Consider the following 20,752-nt stretch of genomic DNA (forward strand, 5'->3'; position numbering starts at 1 on the left):
ACAGAGGGAATGGGGGGGATTGGGGGGACAGGGGGCATGGGGGACCCCCTTGTTGGGGGGAGATGGAGAGGGAGCTGGGGGCACGGCTGCCCCCCCCCAAAATGGGGGGGGCCTGGGGATACAAAGGGACACGTGGGGGGGGTAGGGGGGACAGAAGGAGATGGGGGACACGGGGGGAGCCCACAGGGGCAGGGGACATCGCCGGGGGGGGGGGGGGGGGTGGGGACGACACAGGGGGGGCTCACCGGCTTGCGGGGGTCTTCGACCTCACGGATGCTCAGGTTCTCCAGGGGGATGATGCCCCGCGGCTCCTTGTCCTGGGGGGGGGGGGCACAGGGGTCAGGGGGGGCCCTGGGGGTCAGGAGGGTCCCCCAAGGGCTCAGGGGGGGGTGTCCAGGGGGCTTGGGGGGGCCCCAGAGGCTCAAGAGGGTCCCTGGAGGGGTCAGGGGGGTCCCCCAAGGGCTCAGAAGGGGGCCCCAGGGGGGCTTGGGGGGGCCCCAGAGGCTCAGGGGGGTCCCTGGGGGGGGTTCAGGGCCCCAGGGGCTCAGGGGGTCCTTGGGGGGGTCCAAGGGTGTCCCCCAGGGGCTTGGGGGGGTCCCTGGGGGGCCCCAGGGCTCAGGAGGGGTCCCCAGGGGTGCCCAGGGGGCTTGGGGGGCCCCAGAGGCTCAAGGGGGTCCCGGGGTGTCCCTGGGAGGGTCCAGGGCCCCAGGGGGTCCCTGGGGGGGTCTGGGGGGCCCCAGGGGGTCTCCTGTGGGGTCAGGGGGGTCCCCCAAGGGCTCAGGAGGGGTCCCCCAAGGGCTCAGGAGGGGTCCCCAGGAGTCCCCAGGGGGCTTGGGGGGGCCCAGAGGCTCAGGGTGGTCCCTGGAGGGGTTCAGGGCCCCAGGGGGTCCTTGGGGGGGTCCAAGGGGTGTCCCCCAGGGGCTTGGGGGGTCCCTGGGGGGGTCTGGGGGGCCCCAGGGGTCAGGGGGGTCCCCCAAGGGCTCAGGAGGGGTCCTCGGGGGTGTCCAGGGGGCTTGGGGGGGGCCCAGAGGCTGAGGGGTGTCCCTGGAGGGGTTCAGGGCCCCAGGGGCTCAGGGGGTCCTTGGGGGGGTCCAAGGGGTGTCCCCCAGGGGCTTGGGGGGGGTCCCTGGGGGCTCTGAGGGCCCCCCAAGGGCTCAGGAGGGGTCCCCAGGGGGCTTGGGAGGGTCCCAGAGACTCAGGGGGGTCCCTGGAGGGCTCGGGGGGGGGGGGCAGGAGCTATGAGGGGGTCTCTTGAGGGGTCCAGGGTGGTCAGAGGGGGAGCCTAGGGGTTATGGGGGGGTCCCTTGGGGTCCCCAGGGGTGGGGGTGGGGGGGGGGCCCAGGGGTACCCCAGCAGGGTTGGGGGGGTCAGCCCAGAGGGGTTGGGGGGCCCCAGAGAGAACTAGGGGGTCATCAGAGGGGGCTGGGGGGGGCGACCCTGGGGATTCAGGGGGTCCCACAGGGGTCTGGGGGGTTGGGGTGGGGCAGGGGGGGCTCAGAATAGCCCGGGGGGATTTGGGGGGACCCCGGACGGGGGGGGGGGATTTGGGGGGGTCTCACCGTGGTGTATTCGAAGTAGTAGAGACAGTTGTCGGTGAGGATGAACCAGCGCCGCTTCCATGTCTTCACCCGCCCGCCTGGGGGGGACAGGGGGGGCTCAGGGGGGCTGGGGGGGTCCGGGGGGGGTCCTCAGGGGTCCCCGAGGAGCCACATGGATTGGGGGGGGGGCTCCAAGGGGAACTGGGGGGAGGGGGAGGGAGTAGATTGGGGGGGGGGATGGATTGGGGGGGGGGGGGGGGGCAGATAGATTTGGGGGGGGGCACAAGCCCCAGAGCATCGTAGGAAGCCCCAAAGCATGCTGGAATTTGGGGGGGGGGGGGGGGGGGGTGTGTGTGGTGTCCCTGGGTGCTGCTCCCCCCTCCCCCACCCCAGTACGTACCTCCTGGGGGGGTCGGGCCGGGCGTCGGCAGCAATGGGGGGGGGGGGGGGGGGGCCGGGGGGGGAGGGGGTCACAGGGCCGGGGAGGGACAGACAGGGACAGACAGACGGAGGAAGAGAGAGAGGAAACATCAGTCACGTCCACATGGGCACCACCCCCCACACCCCCCCGAATCCCTGGGGGAACTGGGGAGCACTGGGAAAGAACTGGGAGGGCATTTGGGGGCACCGGGAAGCACTGGGAGGCACTGGTGGCCACTGGGAGGGTACGAGAAAAAGCCAGTGGGACAGTGGGGGAAACTGGGGGGGCACTGGGAGGGCACCAGGAAGCACCTGGGGGGCACTGGGCAGGGTTAGGAGGCACTGGGGGGTACTGGGAAGGTCCAGAGGACCACTGGGAAGGACTGGGAAGGTACTGGGGGGTATGCAGGGGAATACTGGGAGGGACTAGATAGGACTGGGAGGCACTGGGAAGGTCCAGGGGGGCACTGGGAGGGACTGGGGGGCACCCTGAGGAATACTGGGGGGGGACTGGGAGGTACTGGGGGGCACTGGGAGGGACTGGTCCTTGCAGCAGGGACCCAGGGCAGCCGCAGAGGGGACAGAGACAGAGAACAGAGAGGACCCAGGCATCGCGGGGGGGGGGGGGGGGGGGGGGGGGGCGGGGCCAGAGGGAGGGGTGGGGCCGGGGAGGGGGCGTGGCCAGGGAGGGGGCGGGGCTCACCCAGCTTGAGCAGCCAGCCCTCCCGGTCGGGGTTGAAGAAGGTGTGGGTCAGGTCGTTGCCGTCGTCCTCGGGGATCTTGAAGGGCTCGCTGCGGATGCTCTCATACAGGTTCTGGGGTGGAGGGGGGTGGGGTCAGGTACAGGCCACGCCCACCTCGGCCACACCCACAGGGCAGCACTGCCTCCCCCCCCCAGCTCCAGGTCTGTACACAGCCCCTGGCCCCACCCACAGCAGCTGGCCCCACCTACAGAGCCACAAGCCCCGCCCACAGTCACTGACCCCACCCACAGCACCACAAGCCCTGCCCACAGCAGCTGGCCCCACCTACAGAGCCACAAGCCCCGCCCACAGTCACTGACCCCACCCACAGCACCACAAGCCCTGCCCACAGCAGCTGGCCCCACCTACGGAGCCACAAGCCCCGCACACAGTCACTGACCCCACCCACAGACACAAGCCCCGCCTACAGTCACTGACCCCACCCCCAGCAGCACAAGCCCTGCCCACAGCAGCTGGCCCCACCTACAGAGCCACAAGCCCCGCCTACAGTCACTGACCCCACCCCCAGCAGCACAAGCCCTGCCCACAGCAGCTGGCCCCACCTACAGAGCCACAAGCCCCGCCTACAGTCACTGACCCCACCCCCAGCAGCACAAGCCCTGCCCACAGCAGCTGGCCCCACCTAAAGAGCCACAAGCCCCACCCACAGTCACTGACCCCACCCACAGCAGCACAAGCCCTGCCCACAGCAGCACAAGCCCCGCCCACAGCCAATGGCACTGCCCAGAGCCACAAGCCCCACCCAGTCACAGGCCCCGCCCACACTCTGTAGCCCCACCCACATCCCCTAGCTCCACCCAGAGCCACAAACCCCACCCAGAGACACGCCCCCCAGGCCACACCCCCTCCATACAGCTCTCTGCCTCAACACCTCCATGCCATCAAGCCACACCCTCTCAGCCACGCCCACTCAAAATCATGCCCCTCTAGGCCACACCCCCTCCAGACCACGCCCCCAGCAGCTCCCTGCCATTACCCCTAAGGCCCCGCCCTTCCTTCAAGCCCCGCCCCAGGCCCCACCCCCTTTGGGCCCCCACCCCCATCCAGACCACACCCCAGCAGCTCCCTGCCATCACTGACCCCTCCCTGCCTTCGCACCTAAGACCCCACCCTCCCCTCAAGCCCCGCCCCAGGCCCCACCCCCTTTGGGCCACACCCCCATCTAGACCACGCCCCCAGCAGCTCCCTGCCATCACTGACCCCTCCCTGCCCTCACCCCTAAGGCCCCGCCCTTCTTTCAAGCCCCGCCCCAGGCCCCACCCCCTTTGGGCCACACCCCCATCCAGACCACGCCCCCACCAGCTCCCTGCCATCACTGACCCCTCCCTGCCCTCACCCCTAAGGCCCCGCCCTTCTTTCAAGCCCCGCCCCCAGACCCCACCCCTTTTAGGCCACACCCACTGCAGGCCCCGCCCCCAGCAGCTCCCCCAGCAGCTCCCTGCCATCACTGATGCCTCTCTACCCTCACCCCCAAGCCCCCACCCTCCCTTCAGGCCCCGCCCCCCCGGGCCCCACCCCTTCAGGCCCCGCCCCCCCGGGCCCCACCCTACCCGCAGCAGCTCCTCGGGCAGGTCCCCGCCGTCGTTGATGCCGCGGTTCATGGCGACGAAGCGCTCGGCCGAGGGCTTGTCCCGCACGTTGGGGTTGTGCAGGCTGGTGTTGAGCATGATGACGGCGAAGGAGAGGACGTAGCACGTGTCTGGGGGCAGGGGGGGTCACGGGGGGACCCCCACAGCCGGGGCGGGCCCGGGGGGACCCCAAGAGACAAGGGAGGGCACGGGGGGACCCCAGCATCCAGGTGACTTTGGGGGCACAGGGGGGATCCCAGCATCCAAGGGGATGGGGGGACCCTGACAGCCAGGTGACTTGGGGGGCACGGGGGGACCCCAGCAGCCTGGGGGGGCATGGGGGACCCCAGCATCCAGGTGACTTTGGGGGTACAGGGGGATCCCAGCATCCAAGGGGATGGGGGGACCCCGACAGCCAGGTGACTTGGGGGGCACGGGGGGGACCCCAGCAGCCTGGGGGGACCCTGACAGCCGGGGGGGGCACGGGGGGACCCCAACAGCCTGGGGGGGCACGGGGGGACCCCAGCACCCAGGTGACTTTGGGGGCACAGGGGGGATCCCAGCATCCAAGGGGATGGGGGGACCCTGACAGCCAGGTGACTTGGGGGGCACGGGGGGACCCCAGCAGCCTGGGGGGGCACAGGGGGACCCCAGCATCCAGGTGACTTTGGGGGTACAGGGGGATCCCAGCATCCAAGGGGATGGGGGGACCCCGACAGCCAGGTGACGTGGGGGGCACGGGGGGGACCCCAGCAGCCTGGGGGGACCCTGACAGCCTGGGGGGGCATGGGGGGACCCCAACAGCCCAGGGGGGCATGGGGGGACCCCAGCATCCAGGTGACTTTGGGGGCACAGGGGGGATCCCAGCATCCAAGGGGATGGGGGGACCCCGACAGCCAGGTGACTTGGGGGGCATGGGGGGGCCCCAGCAGCCTGGGGGGACCCTGACAGCCTGGGGGGGCATGGGGGGACCCCAGCATCCAGGTGACTTGGGGGGCATGGAGGGACCCCAGCAGCCTGGGGGGATATGGGGGGACCCCAACAGCGCAGGGGTGTGCAGGGGACCCCAACAGTCAGGGGGGGAACAAGGGAATGGGGGGACCCCCACAGCCGGGGGGGGGGGGGGGGGGGCACAGGGGGACCCCCAAGAGACAAGGGGAACCCCAGAACCCGAGCTGGGGGGGGTGCAGGGGGACCCCAGCAGCCTGGGGGGGGGGGTGGTGCAGGGGGATCACAGGGGACCCCAACATCCAGGTCACCCCAGGGGGGACCCCAGCATCCGAGTGGTCATGGGGGGGGTGGGGGGGGGGGGGTGGCAGTGGGGACCCAGGCATCCGGCCCACTGAGAGCCACTAGGGGAGGGTGGGTGGGCGTGGCAGGGTGTGGCCAGGGGGGTGGAGCCAGGGGCAGAGCCCCGCCCAGCAGGACCCCCCCCGCAGCCCCCTACCCGTGCACTGGAAGACGCCGGGGTTGCAGAGACAATAACGCTGGGCGAAGGCCTCCATCATCCGGTCGATCTTCTGTGCCTCCCCCGGCAGCCGGAAGCTCCACAGGAACTGCCTGGGGGTGGGGAGGGCACCCCAAATCCTCCACCGCACCCCAAACACCCCCCCAAACCTCCACAGAGCCCCCCAGGGACCTCCCAGATCCTCTACGGGGCTCTGAAATCCTCCCCAGGACCCCAAAATCCTCCCGCAGATCCCTCAAGTCCTTCCTGGGACCCCCAAAATCCTCCCTGGGACCCCCAAAATCCTCCAGCAGATCCCTCAAGTCCTTCCTGGGACCCCCAAAATCCTCCCTGGGACCCCCAAAATCCTCCAGCAGATCCCTCAAGTCCTTTCTGGGACCCCCAAAATCCTTCCGCAGATCCCTCAAGTCCTTCCTGGGACCCCCAAAATCCTCCCTGGGACCCCCAAAATCCTCCCGCAGATCCCTCAAGTCCTTCCTGGGACCCCCAAAATCCTCCCTGGGACCCCCAAAATCCTCCAGCAGATCCCTCAAGTCCTTTCTGGGACCCCCAAAATCCTCTGTGGGACCCCCAAAATCCTCCCACAGATCCCTCAGATTCTCTCTGGGACCCCCAAAATCCTCCCGCAGATCCCTCAAGTCCTTCCTGGGACCCCCAAAATCCTCCCTGGGACCCCCAAAATCCTCCAGCAGATCCCTCAAGTCCTTCCTGGGACCCCCAAAATCCTCCCTGGGACCCCCAAAATCCTCCAGCAGATCCCTCAAGTCCTTTCTGGGACCCCCAAAATCCTTCCGCAGATCCCTCAAGTCCTTCCTGGGACCCCCAAAATCCTCCCTGGGACCCCCAAAATCCTCCCGCAGATCCCTCAAGTCCTTTCTGGGACCCCCAAAATCCTCCCGCAGATCCCTCAAGTCCTTCCTGGGACCCCCAAAATCTTCCCGCAGATCCCTCAGATTCTCTCTGGGACCCCCAAAATCCTCCCACAGATCCCTCAAGTCCTTTCTGGGACCCCCAAAGTCTTCCTGCAGATCCCTCAAATTCTCTCTGGGACCTCCAAAATCCTCTGTGGGCCCCCCAAAATCCTCCCGCAGATCCCTCAAGTCCTCCCTGGGACCCCCAAAATCCTCCCGCAGATCCCTCAAGTCCTTTCTGGGACCCCCAAAATCCTCCCGCAGATCCCTCAAGTCCTTCCTGGGACCCCCAAAATCTTCCCGCAGATCCCTCAGATTCTCTCTGGGACCCCCAAAATCCTCCCACAGATCCCTCAAGTCCTTTCTGGGACCCCCAAAGTCTTCCTGCAGATCCCTCAAATTCTCTCTGGGACCTCCAAAATCCTCTGTGGGCCCCCCAAAATCCTCCCGCAGATCCCTCAAGTCCTTCCTGGGACTCCCAAATCCTCCAGATCCCCCAAATCCTCCCCAGGGTCCCCCAAATCCCCCATAGTCCTCCATGTGACACCCCCCCCCCCCAAATCTTTGAGGGATCCCCCAGACCCCCAACGCCCACCAATGTCCCTAACCCTCCTTGGACCCCTAAATACCCCCCCCCAAGTCCCCAGGGCCCCTCAGAACAGCCCCCAAAGACCACCCTGGCCCCCAAATAGCCCCCCCAGGAACCCCTCAGGGCCTCAAAATGCCCCCCAACCCCCCAAAAGGCCCCCCCAAATTCCCTCCCAGAGCCCCACGTTGGCTCCCAAAGGCTCCCCTACTCCCCCCCAACCTCCCAAACAGCCCCCCAGGGCCTCAAAATGGCCCCCAAAGGGCTCCCAATCCCCCAAAAGGCCCCCAAATTCCCTCCCAGGGCCCTAGGCTGGCTCCCAAAGGCCCCCCAGCCCCACAAGAACTCCCCCCCCCAGCCCCATAAGTGACCCCCCAGGACCCCCAAGTGACCCCCACCTCAGCGCCTGCACCAGGTTGAGGTCCGTGAATTCGTGGAGGTCCACGAAGGCGTGCAGCACCCCGATATTGAACTCCTCCCTGGGGAAAGAGTGTGTGTCTCGGTGAAGCCAAGCTGTCAATCACCCCCAGACCCCACCCACAGGCAGACCCCACCCATTCAAGCCCCACCTACCACACTGTCAATCACCCAGACCTTCCCCAGCCTTAACCCAAGGGGCTGGTCCTATCTCCTGGGGGGGGGGGGTGGCCCTTGGGGAAGCTCCACCCCTCTCAGGAAGCCCCGCCCCCCTCAGGAAGCCCCCACCCACAGGCAGACCCCACCCATCCAAGCCCCACCTACCACACTGTCAATCACCCAGACCTTCCCCAGCCTTAACCCAAGGGGCTGGTCCTATCTTCTGGGGGGGGCGTGGCCCTTGGGGAAGCTCCACCCTTCTCAGGAAGCCCCGCCCCCCTCAGGAAGCCCCACCCACAGACAGACCCCACCCACCACACTGTCAATCACCCAGACCTTCCCCAGCCTTAACCCAAGGGGCTGGTCCTATCTCCTGGGGGGGGTGTGGCCCTTGGGGAAGCCCCGCCCCCTTCAGGAAGCCCCACCCCCTCTCAGGAAGCCCCCACCCACAGGCAGACCCCACCCATCCAAGCCCCACCTACCACACTGTCAATCACCCAGACCTTCCCCAGCCTTAACCCAAGGGGCTGGTCCTATCTCCTGGGGGGGGTGTGGCCCTTGGGGAAGCTCCACCCCTCTCAGGAAGCCCCGCCCCCCTCAGGAAGCCCCACCCATCCAAGCCCCACCTACCACACTGTCAATCACCCAGACCTTCCCCAGCCTTAACCCAAGGGGCTGGTCCTATCTCCTGGGAGGGGTGTGGCCCTTAGGGAAGCTCCACCCCTCTCAGGAAGCCACGCCCCCCTCAGGAAGCCCCCACCCACAGGCAGACCCCACCCACCACACTGTCAATCACCCAGACCTTCCCCAGCCTTAACCCAAGGGGCTGGTCCTATCTCCTGGGGGGGGTGTGGCCCTTGGGGAAGCTCCACCCCTCTCAGGAAGCCCCGCCCCCCCTCAGGAAGCCCCACCTCTCGCCCAGGTAGTCCCCGATGGCCGTCTTGTTGAGCCCCTCGCCCTTGTAGAGGAAGCGGGCGATGTCCTCGGCCGTGTGCCGCAGCAGCTCGTTCTCCACCAGGAACTGGATCCCCTGCACCCCAAAAACATCAGGGACCCAGGCACCTGGGAAACCCCCCCCCCCCCCCGCCCCACCCCACCCCCCCCCCCCCACACCCCCACCCAAAGGGGGACCCAGGCTTTGGGGAGCCCCTCACCTTTTTGGGGTCCATGTTGAATTTCTTGCGGCCCATCCCCATCTTCCGGTTCCTCTGGAGGGTTTTGCTGAAGTTCAAGGGGAGGGGGGGGGGGGGGGGTTTAAACCAGAGTCGGGGGGGGGGGGGGGGGGGGGGGACACCCCCCAAACTTTGAGGGGGGATTTTTGGGGGGACCCCAGAGTCAGGGGGTGGTGCTGGGGGAGGGTTTTGGGGGTCCCCTGGGCCCTAAGAGAGACTGAGAAGACCCAAAGCCCCTGGGGGGGGGGGTACCTTGGTGTTTAGGGGCCCTGGGGTGGATTTTGGGGGGGGTCCTCAGGGTGTTTGGGCCCACCCCATGCACTAGGGGGGTATGCTGGGGTCTCAGGGCCAGGTTTTGGGGGGCTTTCCATGCCCGGGGAGGTACATCTTGGTGGGTGAAGGGGGTCTTTGTGTACAGGGGACCCCAGAGCCAGTGTTTGGGGGTCCTGGGGGGGGTTCTGGAGTCTCAGTGGAGGTATTGGGGGGCATCAGGGGGGTATGTGGGTGCCCTGGAGGAGTTTTTGGGGTCTCAGTGGGGTTATATGAGAGTCTGGGGGGGGCGGTTCTGGGGTCTCGGGAGGTATCTGAGATCCAGGGGGGGTATTTGGGGGTCTCAGGGGGGTATTTGGGGGCCCTGGGCAGGTTTCTGGGGTCTCGGGGGGGGGCTATTTAAGGGCCCAAGAGGGTATTTGGAGGCCCGGGGGGGCGGTCTGGGGTCTTAGAGGGGGTATTTGAGGGTCCAGGGGGATATTTGAGGGTCCCGGGGGGGGGGGGGTGGGGGTGGGGGGGGGGGGGGTGTCTGTGGTTTCAGGGGGGTTATGTGGCGGTCCAGGGGTGTACATGTGGGCATCAGGGGGCTATTTAGGGGTCCCAGGGGGTATTTAGGGGCTCTGGGAGGGGGTTCTGGGGTCTCAGGGGGCTATTTGGGGGTGCCAAGGGGGTATTTAGGGGTTCTGGAGAAGTATTGGGGGGCATCGGGGGGTATTTGAGGGTCCTGGAATGGTATTTAGGGGCTCTGGGGTCTCAGGGGGGTATCTGGGGTCCAGGAGGGGTATTTGGGAGCCTCAGCGGGGTATTTGGGGGTCCTGGGGGGGATTCTAGGGTCTCAGGGGGGTATTTGAAAGCCCTAGGGGCTCAGGTGGGTATTCTGGGGTGCTGGGGGGGTATTTGGGGATGCGGGGGGGGTATTTTGGGGTCTGGGGGGTGTGTTCTGGGGTCTCAGGGGGGTATCTGAGGGCCCTGGGGGCTCAGGTGGGTATTTTGGGGTGCTGGGGGGGTATTTGGGAGCCTCAGGGGGGTATTTGGGGGTCCTGGGGGCTCAGGTGGGTATTTTGGGGGTGCTGGGGGGGTATTTGGGGATGCGGGGGGGTGTTCTGGAGTCTCAGGGGGGTATCTGATGGCCCTGGGGACTCAGGTGGGTATTTTGGGGTGCTGGGGAGGTATTTGGGAGCCTCAGGGGGGTATTTGGGGGTCCTGGGGGGGATTCTAGGGTCTCAGGGGGGTATTTGAAAGCCCTGGGGGCTCAGGGGGGTATTTTGGGGTGCTGGGGGGGTATTTGGTAGCCTCAGGGGGGTATTTGGGGGTCCTGGGAGCTCAGGTGGGTATTTTGGGGTGGTGGTGGGGTATTTGGGGATGCAGGGGAGGGTATTTGGGAGCCTGGGGGGGGTATTTGGGGGCCCGGGGGGCTCAGGTGGGTATTTTGGGGTGCTGGGGGGGTATTTGGGGATGCGGGGGGGGTATTTGGGGATGCAGGGGGGGGTCCGAGGGCCCTGGGAGCTCAGGTGGGTATTTTGGGGTCCGTAGGGGGTTCTGGGGTCTCAGGGGGGTATTTGGGGGTCCTGGGGGCTCAGGTGGGTATTTTGGGATGCTGGGGGGGTATTTGGGGGTCCTGGGGGCTCAGGTGGGTATTTGGGGATGCAGGGGGGGGTATTTGGGGTCTCAGGGGGGTATTTGGGGGTCCTGGGGGCTCAGGGGGCCATTTTGGGGTGCTGGGGGGTATTTGGGGATGCAGGGGGGGGTATTTGGGGATCCGTAGGGGGTTCTGGGGTCTCAGGGGGGTATTTGGGGGTCCTGGGGTCTCAGATGGGTATTTTGGGGTGGTGGTGGGGTATTTGGGGATGCAGGGGGGGTATTTGGGAGCCTCAAGGGGGTATTTGGGGGTCCTGGGGGCTCAGGTGGGTATTTGGGGATGCAGGGGGGGGGTATTTGGGGTCTCAGGGGGGTATTTGGGGGTCCTGGGGGCTCAGGGGGGTATTTTGGGGTGCTGGGGGGGTATTTGGGGATGCAGGGGGTTCTGGGGTCTCAGGGGGGTATTTGGGGGTCCTGGGGGCTCAGGTGGGTATTTTGGGGTGGTGGTGGGGTATTTGGGGATGCAGGGGGGGTATTTGGGAGCCTCAAGGGGGTATTTGGGGGTCCTGGGGGCTCAGGTGGGTATTTGGGGATGCAGGGGGGGGTATTTGGGGTCTCAGGGGGGTATTTGGGGGTCCTGGGGGCTCAGGGGGGTATTTTGGGGTGCTGGGGGGGGTATTTGGGGGTCCATAGGGGGTTCTGGGGTCTCAGGGGGGTATTTGGGGGTCCTGGGGGCTCAGGTGGGTATTTTGGGGTGCTGGGGGGGTATTTGGGAGCCTCAGGGGGGTATTTGGGGGTCCTGGGGGCTCAGGTGGGTATTTTGGGGTGCTGGGGTGGTATTTGGGGATGCAGGGGGGGGTATTTGGGAGCCCGGGGGGGTTATGTGGGGGCCCGGGGGGGCTCAGGTGGGTATTTTGGGGTGGTGGTGGGGTATTTGGGGATGCAGGGGGGGGTCTGAGGGCCCTCGGAGCTCAGGTGGGTATTTTGGGTTGCTGGGAGGGTATTTGGGGGTCCGTAGGGGGTTCTGGGGTCTCAGGAGTGTATTTGGGGGTCCTGGGGGCTCAGGTGGGTATTTTGGGGTGCTGGGGGGGTATTTGGGGATGTAGGGGGGTATTTGGGGGTCCTGGGGGCTCAGGTGGGTATTTTGGGGTGGGGGGGGTATTTGGGGATGCAGGGGGGGGTATTTGGGGGTCCGTGGGGGGTTCTAGGGTCTATGGGGGGTATCTGAGGGCCCTGGGAGCTCAGGTGGGTATTTTGGGGTGGGGGGGGTATTTGGGGATGCAGGGGGGGGGGTCTGAGGGCCCTGGGAGATCAGGTGGGTATTTTGGGGTGCTGGGGGGGTATTTGGGGGTCCGGGGGGGTGTTCTGGAGTCTCAGGGGGGTATCTGAGGGCCCTGGGGGCTCAGGTGGGTATTTTGGGGTGCTGGGGGGGTATTTGGGGATGCAGGGGGGGGTCTGAGGGCCCTGGGAGCTCAGGTGGGTATTTTGGGGTGGTGGTGGGGTATTTGGGAGCCTCAGGGGGGTATTTGGGGGTACCGGGGGGGGCGTATTTGGGGGGTACCTGCCCTCGTTGGCCTCCAGCCCCTCGACCTCGCTCATGGCCTCGCTCAGCTCCTCCCGCAGGCGCTGGATCTCCCCCAGCAGCTCCTGCTTGCGCCGGCGGATGCTCTCCAGCTCCAGCCGCTCCTCCGCCGTCAGGTCGGGGGGTACTGGGGGGCAGGGGGGAGGAGCCAGGGAGGTCACAGCCCCGCCCCCCTGCCCGGAGGCCCCGCCCCCTGCCCGGAGGCCCCGCCCCCTGCCCCAGGACCGCAGCCCCCTGCCCCGGAGTCACCAGCCCTTGGCCCTAACCCCGCCCCCTTGGTCATAACCCCGCCTCCTTTTACTTAAGCCCCGCCTCAACCACACTACCCCGCCCCTTTCTCTCAAGTACCATCCTCCGAGGCCCCACCCCCATGCCGTTAATCCCGCCCCTTTCCCCTTAAACCCCGCCCCCATGCAACTCCACGCACGGGGCGGGCTGATAAGGGGGCGTGGCCTAGCCGAAAGGGGCGTGGCTTGGCCGAAAGGGGGCGTGGCCTGAGAAGTAACATCCACACATTCCCCCCCACCGCTATTGAATGGTTTCACCCACTGCGCCCCCCCCCGGGAGTGGTGAGGCCTCATCACGTGACCTCTCCCCCCGGGGTAATGCTGCGGGTGCCTCACGTGACCACATACCACCCCTCCCCGTCGGAATTGACTCCACGCGGCCACCGTAGCGCTCGCCCCCCCCACCCCCACGCCGGGGGGGGGCAAATGGCCCCTCTCCCCCCACCGCGCACCCCCTCAGGGCCTACCATAGACTCCGTCCTCCATGGCGGCTGGGGCGGCCGCTCTCGCCGGGCCGGGGCTGCTCCGTCCGCTCCTCTCGTCTCCTCCACCCTCCGCCGCGGCGGCGCCCGCCCCGCCCGGGCCCGCCCCGCGCCGTCGCCGCAGCCAATAAGCGGCGGCGTACCTGAGGGACGGGCCAAAACGCCAATCGGAGCGGACGCTAGGACGTAGCCCGCCGCGGCGTGATGATTGGCAACAGGCGGTAGCCAATGAGAGACCGGACAACCCCGAATTGGGTGATAGGCAGACACGCTTACCAGTGAGCGATCAGAGCCACCTCTCTAAGGCGGGGCAGAGCCAATAAGGAGCGAGGAGCTCCTAGCCCCGCCTCTCTCCGTGACTGACAGGCCTAACAGCCAATGGAATGGAGGGATGGCCTGCAGGGTGGGGCTTGTCCCGTTGCTAAGGGCCTGGCTGGTTGCTAAGGGCCTCATAAATATTAACATCCCTCGTTAATATTAATGAGATCATATTAGCCCACGGGGGTGACACGCCCCCATCACTCCCCGCTGATGACGTCACCGCGGAATCCCTCAGGGTTGCCGTGGCAACAGCCCAGCAACACCCCCCGTTACCATGGCGACCACCTAGGCCTGTACCACGGGGAGACACCCCCCCCCCCCCCAAACCATACCCGTTACCATGGCAACCCGCCAGGCACGCCGGGGTCCCCCCCAGGTCCCCGTGTCCCCTCGTGTCCCCCCCTTGACCCCCATGACCCCACATGCCCCATGTCCCCCCGTGTCCCCCCACATCCCCCATGTCCCCCGGTGTCCCCACATCCCCCCGTGCCCCCAGACATCCCCACGTCCCCTGTGTCCCCCCATGTCCCCCGTGTCCCCCTGTATCCCCAGATGTCCCCCATGTTCCCCCAGGTCACCCATGTCCCCCACGTGTCCCTTTGTGTCCCCCCACATCCCCCATGTCCCCCCGTGGCCCCACACATCCACACATCCCCCGTGTGCCCCCACGTCCCCCCACATCCCCCTGCGTCCCCTCGTATCCCCCCGTGTCCCCCCACGTCCCCCATGTCCCCTCGTGTCCCCACACATCCCCACGTCCCCCATGTCCCCCCGTGTGCCCCCACGTCCCCCCACGTCCCCCCACATCCCCCGTGTCCCCCCACGTCCCCCATGTCCCCTCGTGTCCCCCCGTGTGCCCCCACGTCCCCCCACATCCCCCCAGGTCCCCCCATATCCCCCGTGTCCCCCCGTGTCCCCCACATCCCCCACATCCCCCGTGTCCCCCCGTGTCCCCCCGTGTCCCCCCGCGCCACTTCCAGAGATTTCATTTTATTTTAAAGAGCAAAATTTCCGTAAAAATCCATGCAGGGGGGCGGGGCCGAGCCCCTGGGGGGCGGCGCCCGGCGCTGTACAGGGGGCGGGGCCTGTGGGAGAAGGGGCGGGGCCTGCGCGGGGCGGGGCTGTACAAGGGGCGGGGCTATACAGGGGGCGTGGCCTTGGGCACCCGGCACGACACCTTCTCCCACCGATTCCCCCCCCCCCCCCCCCCAATTAACCGACGTTCGTTAATGGGACCGGGCGGGGGGCCACTGGGAGCGACTGGGAGCAATGAGGGGAGGAACTGGGACCAATTGGGGGAGACTGGGAGTGACTGGGGGCACTGGGAGCGACTGTGGGGGGAACTGGGAGCAACTGGGGGGCACTGGGAGTGACTGGGAGCAATGGGGGGGAACTGGGACCATTTGGGGGGAGACTGGGAGTGACTGGGGGCACTGGGAGTGACTGGGAGTGACTGGGGGGGAGACTGGGAGCGATGGGAGGGGAACTGGGACCAATTGGGGGAGACTGGGAGTGACTGGATGGCACTGGGAGCGACTGCGGGGGGAACTGGGAGCAACGGGGGGGCACTGGGAGTGACTGGGGGGAGCAACTGGGTGGTTACTGGGAACAACTGGGCTGAGACTGCATGGGAGAGCCCAGCTCTGCAGCTGGCCCAGGGCACTGGGAGATACTGGGAGCACTGGGTGAACTGGGAGCTATTGGCACGGCACTGCGTGGAGACTGGGCTGTACTGGTTCGACGCTGCCCAGGGAACTGGGCCATACTGGTCCGATACTGCTCAGGCAACCTGGACATACTGGTCCGATACTGCCCAGGGAACTGGCCTGTACTGGTCCAATACTGTCGAGCAAACTGGGCTGTACTGGTCTGATGCTGCCCAGCAAACTGGGCCATACTGGGCCAACGCTGTCGAGGAAACTGGGATGTACCGGTCTAATACTGCCCAGGCAACTGGGCCATACTGGTCTGATACTGCCCAGGCAACTGGGCCATACTGGTCCAATACTGCCCAGGGTACTGGCCCATACTGATCCAATACTGTCAAGCAAACTGGGCTGTACTGGGCCAATGCTGTCGAGGAAACTGGGATGTACTGGTCCAATACTGCCCAGTGAACTGGGCCATACTGGTCTGACAAAACCCCCAGGACTGGGCGTTACTGGTCCAGGGCTGCCAAGGAAACTGGGCGTTACTGGTTCCCTATCGGCCGGGGAACTGGGAGATACTGGTTTGATACTGCCCAGGGACTGGGCAATACTGGTCCATACTGGTCGGGGATCTGGGGGGGTCCCACTGCCCCCCCCAGCCCCCCCTAAGGCACAGGGACCCCCCCAGGGCTGAGGGGGGGGGGTGGTCCCTGGGGACCCCCCCAAAAAGGAGCAGGGTGGGCAGGGGGCGGGGCAAAAGTGATGGCGGTTTCGGGGGGGCCCCTCAAGAGACGGCGGTTTTGGGGACCCCCCCAAGAGATGGCGGTTTCAGGGTCCCCCCCTCAAGAGACGGACGTTTCGGGGACCCCCCCCCAAAGAGACGGCGGTTTTGGGGACCCCTTCCAAGAAGTGGCAGTTTCAGCCCCCCCCCCTCCCCCCAAGACAGCGGTTTCAGGGCCCCCCCCTCAAGAGACGGACGTTTCGGGGACCCCCCCCCCCCCAAAGAGATGGTGGCTTTGGGGACCCCTTCCAAGAAATGGCAGTTTCAGCCCCCCCCCTCAAGAGACGGACGTTTCGGGGACCCCCCCCAAAGAGACGGCAGTTTTGGGGACCGCTTCCAAGAAATGGCAGTTTCAAGCCCCCACCCCACCCCCCAAGACAGCGGTTTCAGGGCCCCCCCCCTCAAGAGACGGACGTTTCGGGGACCCCCCCCCCCAAAGAGATGGCGGTTTTGGGGACCCCTTCCAAGAAATGGCAGTTTCAGGGCCCCCCCCTCCAAGAGACGGCGGTTTTGGGGGCCCCCCAAAGAGATGGCGGTTTCAGGGCCCCCCCCTCAAGAGACGGACATTTCGGGGACCCCCCCCCCCAAAGAGACGGCGGTTTTGGGGACCCCTTCCAAGAAATGGCAGTTTCAGGGCCCCCCAAAGACAGTGGTTTCAGGCCCCCCCCCCTCCAAGAGACGGCGGTTTTGGGGGGCCCCCCCAAGAGATGGCGGTTTCAGGGCCCCCCCCCTCAAGAGACGGACGTTTCGGGGACCCCCCCCCCAAAGAGATGGTGGCTTTGGGGACCCCTTCCAAGAAATGGCAGTTTCAGGGCCCCCCCCCCCCCCAAGAGACGGCGGTTTTGGGGACCTCCTCAAAGAGATGGCGGTTTCAGGGCCCCCCACCTCAAGAGACGGACGTTTCAGGGACCCCCCCCCCCGAAGAGATGGCGGTTTCAGGGTCCCCCCCTCAAGAGACGGACGTTTTGGGGACCCCCCCCTCAAAGAGATGGTGGTTTTGGGGACCCCTTCCAAGAAATGGCAGTTTCAGGGCCCCCCAAAGACAGCGGTTTCAGGCCCCCCCCTCCAAGACATGGCAGTTTTGGGGGCCCCCCCAAGAGATGGCAGTTTCAGGGTCCCCCCCTCAAGAGACGGACGTTTCGGGGACCCCCCCCGCCCAAAGAGATGGCGGTTTTGGGGACCCCTTCCAAGAAATGGCAATTTCAGGCCCCCCCGAGACAGCGGTTTCAAGGGACCCCCAAAGACATGGCAGTTTTGGGGGGGGGGTCCCTTAAGGGATGGTGGTTTCAGGGCCCCCCCCCCCAAGAGACAGCAGTTTCGGGGACCCCCCCCCAAAGAGACAGAGATTTCAGGGCCCCTCCAAGAGACGGCATTTTCAAGGGCCCCCCCAAGACATGGCGGTTTCAGGGGGGCCCCCCAAGACATGGCGGTTTCAGGGGGGCCCCCCCAAGAGAGAGCGGTTTCGGGGGGGCCCCCGCGGGAGGGGCTCGGAGCTGGCACGGAGTTTAGCCCTTGGTGGGTCGGGGGGGGAGCCCCCAAATCCCCCCCATCCCCAATGGGGACCCCGGTGCCCCCCCAAATCCTCCCCCCCCCCCCAGCACAATGGGGGGGCCCTGCCCCGTCCTGCCCCCGGGGGGGGGGGGGGGGCACAGCCCTGCCCGCCCGCGGGAGGGCTGGGGGGGTGAGGAGGAGGAGGAGGAGGAGGGGAGGAAGGTGAGGAGGAGGAGGAGGAAGGGGAGGGGAGGAGGAAGAGGGAAGGAGGAAGATGAGGATGGGGGGGCAGGAGGAAGATGAGGATAAGGAGGGGGGGAGGAGAATGAGGAGGGCAGGAGGAAGATGAAGAAGGCAGGAGGAAGGTGAGGATGAGGAAGGCAGGAGGAAGAGGAGGGGAGGAGGAAGACGAGGAGGCGAGCAGGAGGATGAGGAAGGCAGGAGGAGGAGGAGGATGAGAAGGGCAGGAGGAAGGTGAGGAGAGCAAGAGGAGGACGAGGATGAGGAGGAAGAGGGCAGAAGGAGGAAGAGGAGGGGAGGAGGAGGAGAGCAGGAGGATGAGGAAGGCAGGAGGAAGATGAGGATGAGGAAGGCAGGAGGAAGAGGAGAGGAGGAGGAAGATGAGGAGGAGGATGAGGAAGGCAGGAGGAAGATGAGGATGAGGAAGGCAGGAGGAAGAGGAGAGGAGGAGGAAGACGAGGAGGAGAGCAGGAGGATGAGGAAGGCAGGAGGAAGATGAGGCTGAAGAACACAGGAGCTGGGGCACCGGGGGGGGGGATTCCGGGGGGTCCCCCCCCCCGATGGGGTCGCTCTTCCTGTTGCTCCCCAGGGGGGGCCCTGGGGGTCCTGGAAGGTCCCTGGGGGTCCCAGAGGGGTCTGGGGGGGTGCAGGGGGTCCCCTCGATGGGGGTGGTCTTGTGGTTGAGGGTGCTGGTCCCCGGGGGGTCCCTGGGGGTCCCAGAGGGGTCTGGGGGGGTCCCGGGGTGCCCCTATATGGGAGTGGTCTTGCGGTTGAGGGTGCTGGTCCCAGGAGGGGTCCCGGGGGGTCCCGGAGGGGTCTGGGGGGGGTCCCGGGGTGCCCCTAGATGGGGGTGGTCTTGCGGTTGAGGGTGCTGGTCCCCAGAGCGTCCCGGGGGGGTCCCTGAGGGTCCCGGGGGGCCCCAGGGGGTTCAGGGGTGCCCCTAGATGGGGGTGGTCTTGTGGTTGAGGGTGCTGGTCCCAGGAGGGGTCCCGGGGGGTCCCAGGGGGTCCCGGAGGGGTCTGGGGGGGGTCCCGGGGTGCCCCTAGATGGGGGTGGTCTTGCAGTTGAGGGTGCTGGTCCCAGGAGGGGTCCCTGGGGGTCCCGGGGGGCCCCAGGGGGTTCAGGGGGTCCCCTCGATGGGGGTGGTCTTGTGGTTGAGGGTGCTGGTCCCCAGGGGGTCCCTGGGGGGTCCGGGGGGCCCCAGGGGGTTCAGGGGTGCCCCTAGATGGGGGTGGTCTTGCGGTTGAGGGTGCTGGTCCCCAGGGGGTCCCGGAGGGGTCCCTGGGGGTTCCGGGGGGCCCCAGGAGGTTTAGGGGGTCCCCTCGATGGGGGTGGTCTTGTGGTTGAGGGTGCTGGTCCCCAGGGGGTCCCTGGGGGGTCCGGGGGGCCCCGGGGGTTTCAGGGGTGCCCCTAGACGGGGGTGGTCTTGTGGTTGAGGGTGCTGGTCCCAGGAGGGGTCCCGGGGGGTCCCGGAGGGGTCTGGGGGGGGTCCCGGGGTGCCCCTAGATGGGGGTGGTCTTGCAGTTGAGGGTGCTGGTCCCAGGAGGGGTCCCTGGGGGTCCCGGGGGGCCCCAGGGGGTTCAGGGGGTCCCCTCGATGGGGGTGGTCTTGTGGTTGAGGGTGCTGGTCCCCAGGGGGTCCCGGAGGGGTCCCTGGGGGTTCCGGGGGGCCCCAGGAGGTTTAGGGGGTCCCCTCGATGGGGGTGGTCTTGTGGTTGAGGGTGCTGGTCCCCAGGGGGTCCTGGAGGGGTCCCTGGGGGTCCCGGGGGGCCCCAGGGCGTTCAGGGGTGCCCCTAGATGGGGGTGGTCTTGTGGTTGAGGGTGCTGGTCCCCAGGGGGTCCCTGGGGGGTCCGGGGGGCCCCGGGGGTTTCAGGGGTGCCCCTAGACGGGGGTGGTCTTGCGGTTGAGGGTGCTGGTCCCAGGAGGGGTCCCGGGGGGTCCCAGGGGGTCCCGGAGGGGTCTGGGGGGGGTCCCGGGGTGCCCCTAGATGGGGGTGGTCTTGCAGTTGAGGGTGCTGGTCCCAGGAGGGGTCCCTGGGGGTCCCGGGGGGCCCCAGGGGGTTCAGGGGGTCCCCTCGATGGGGGTGGTCTTGTGGTTGAGGGTGCTGGTCCCCAGGGGGTCCCTGGGGGGTCCGGGGGGCCCCAGGGGGTTCAGGGGGTCCCCTAGATGGGGGTGGTCTTGCGGTTGAGGGTGCTGGTCCCCAGGGGGTCCCTGGGGGGTCCGGGGGGCCCCAGGGGGTTCAGGGGGTCCCCTAGATGGGGGTGGTCTTGTGGTTGAGGGTGCTGGTCCCCAGGGGGTCCCTGGGGGGTCCGGGGGGTCCCAGGGGGTTTAGGGGGTCCCCTCGATGGGGGTGGTCTTGTGGTTGAGGGTGCTGGTCCCCAGGGGGTCCCTGGGGGGTCCGGGGGGCCCCAGGGGGTTCAGGGGGTCCCCTAGATGGGGGTGGTCTTGCGGTTGAGGGTGCTGGTCCCCAGGGGGTCCCGGAGGGGTCCCGGGGGGTCCCGGGGGGCCCCAGGAGGTTTAGGGGGTCCCCTCGATGGGGGTGGTCTTGCGGTTGAGGGTGCTGGTCCCCAGGGGGTCCTGGAGGGGTCCCTGGGGGTCCCGGGGGGCCCCAGGGGGTTCAGGGGTGCCCCTAGATGGGGGTGGTCTTGCGGTTGAGGGTGCTGGTCCCCAGGGGGTCCCTGGGGGGTCCGGGGGGCCCCGGGGGTTTCAGGGGTGCCCCTAGACGGGGGTGGTCTTGCGGTTGAGGGTGCTGGTCCCCGAGGCGCTGTCGGGGGGTCCCCCGGGGGGGTCCTTCCCAAAGGCATTATGCAACTGCAAAAAGGGGGGTCCGGGAGTGCCGGGGGGGGGCGGTCCGGGGGGTCCCTCCCGGGACAGGGTGTACATAGAGATATCGGCCGGGGGGGGACCCCCTCCGACCCCCCCAGATTTCCCGGGTGGGGGGAGGGGCGGCGGGGGGGGAGGGGAAGCATCCCGCGAGCGTCCCGGTTCGCTGGACCGAGAACTGGATCGGGAACGACGGCGAGGCCGAGGCCGGGGACCGGGGGGGACCCGGGGGGGCGGGGGAGGTG

At 67.5% G+C, this 20,752-nt stretch overlaps 1 protein-coding gene across 1 annotated transcript; it reads right to left on the reverse strand.

Annotated features, from left to right (window-relative positions):
• Positions 1 to 245: 245 nt before the first annotated feature.
• LOC142403449 (cytohesin-2) lies at positions 246 to 13,302 on the reverse strand (the record flags this gene model as incomplete). The annotated part of the gene is made up of 10 exons (XM_075489694.1): positions 13,188 to 13,302; positions 12,413 to 12,560; positions 8,986 to 9,052; positions 8,743 to 8,861; positions 7,654 to 7,734; positions 5,738 to 5,850; positions 4,273 to 4,421; positions 2,662 to 2,773; positions 1,560 to 1,636; positions 246 to 317 (listed from the first exon to the last, which is right to left on the reverse strand). Coding segments are annotated over exons 1-10 (957 nt in total), but the record flags the coding sequence as incomplete, so codon positions are not given.
• Between the last annotated feature and the right edge of the window lie 7,450 nt (positions 13,303 to 20,752).

The sequence above is a fragment of the Mycteria americana genome, unplaced genomic scaffold, assembly GCF_035582795.1.
Source record: "Mycteria americana isolate JAX WOST 10 ecotype Jacksonville Zoo and Gardens unplaced genomic scaffold, USCA_MyAme_1.0 Scaffold_275, whole genome shotgun sequence".
Taxonomy (NCBI): domain Eukaryota; kingdom Metazoa; phylum Chordata; class Aves; order Ciconiiformes; family Ciconiidae; genus Mycteria; species Mycteria americana.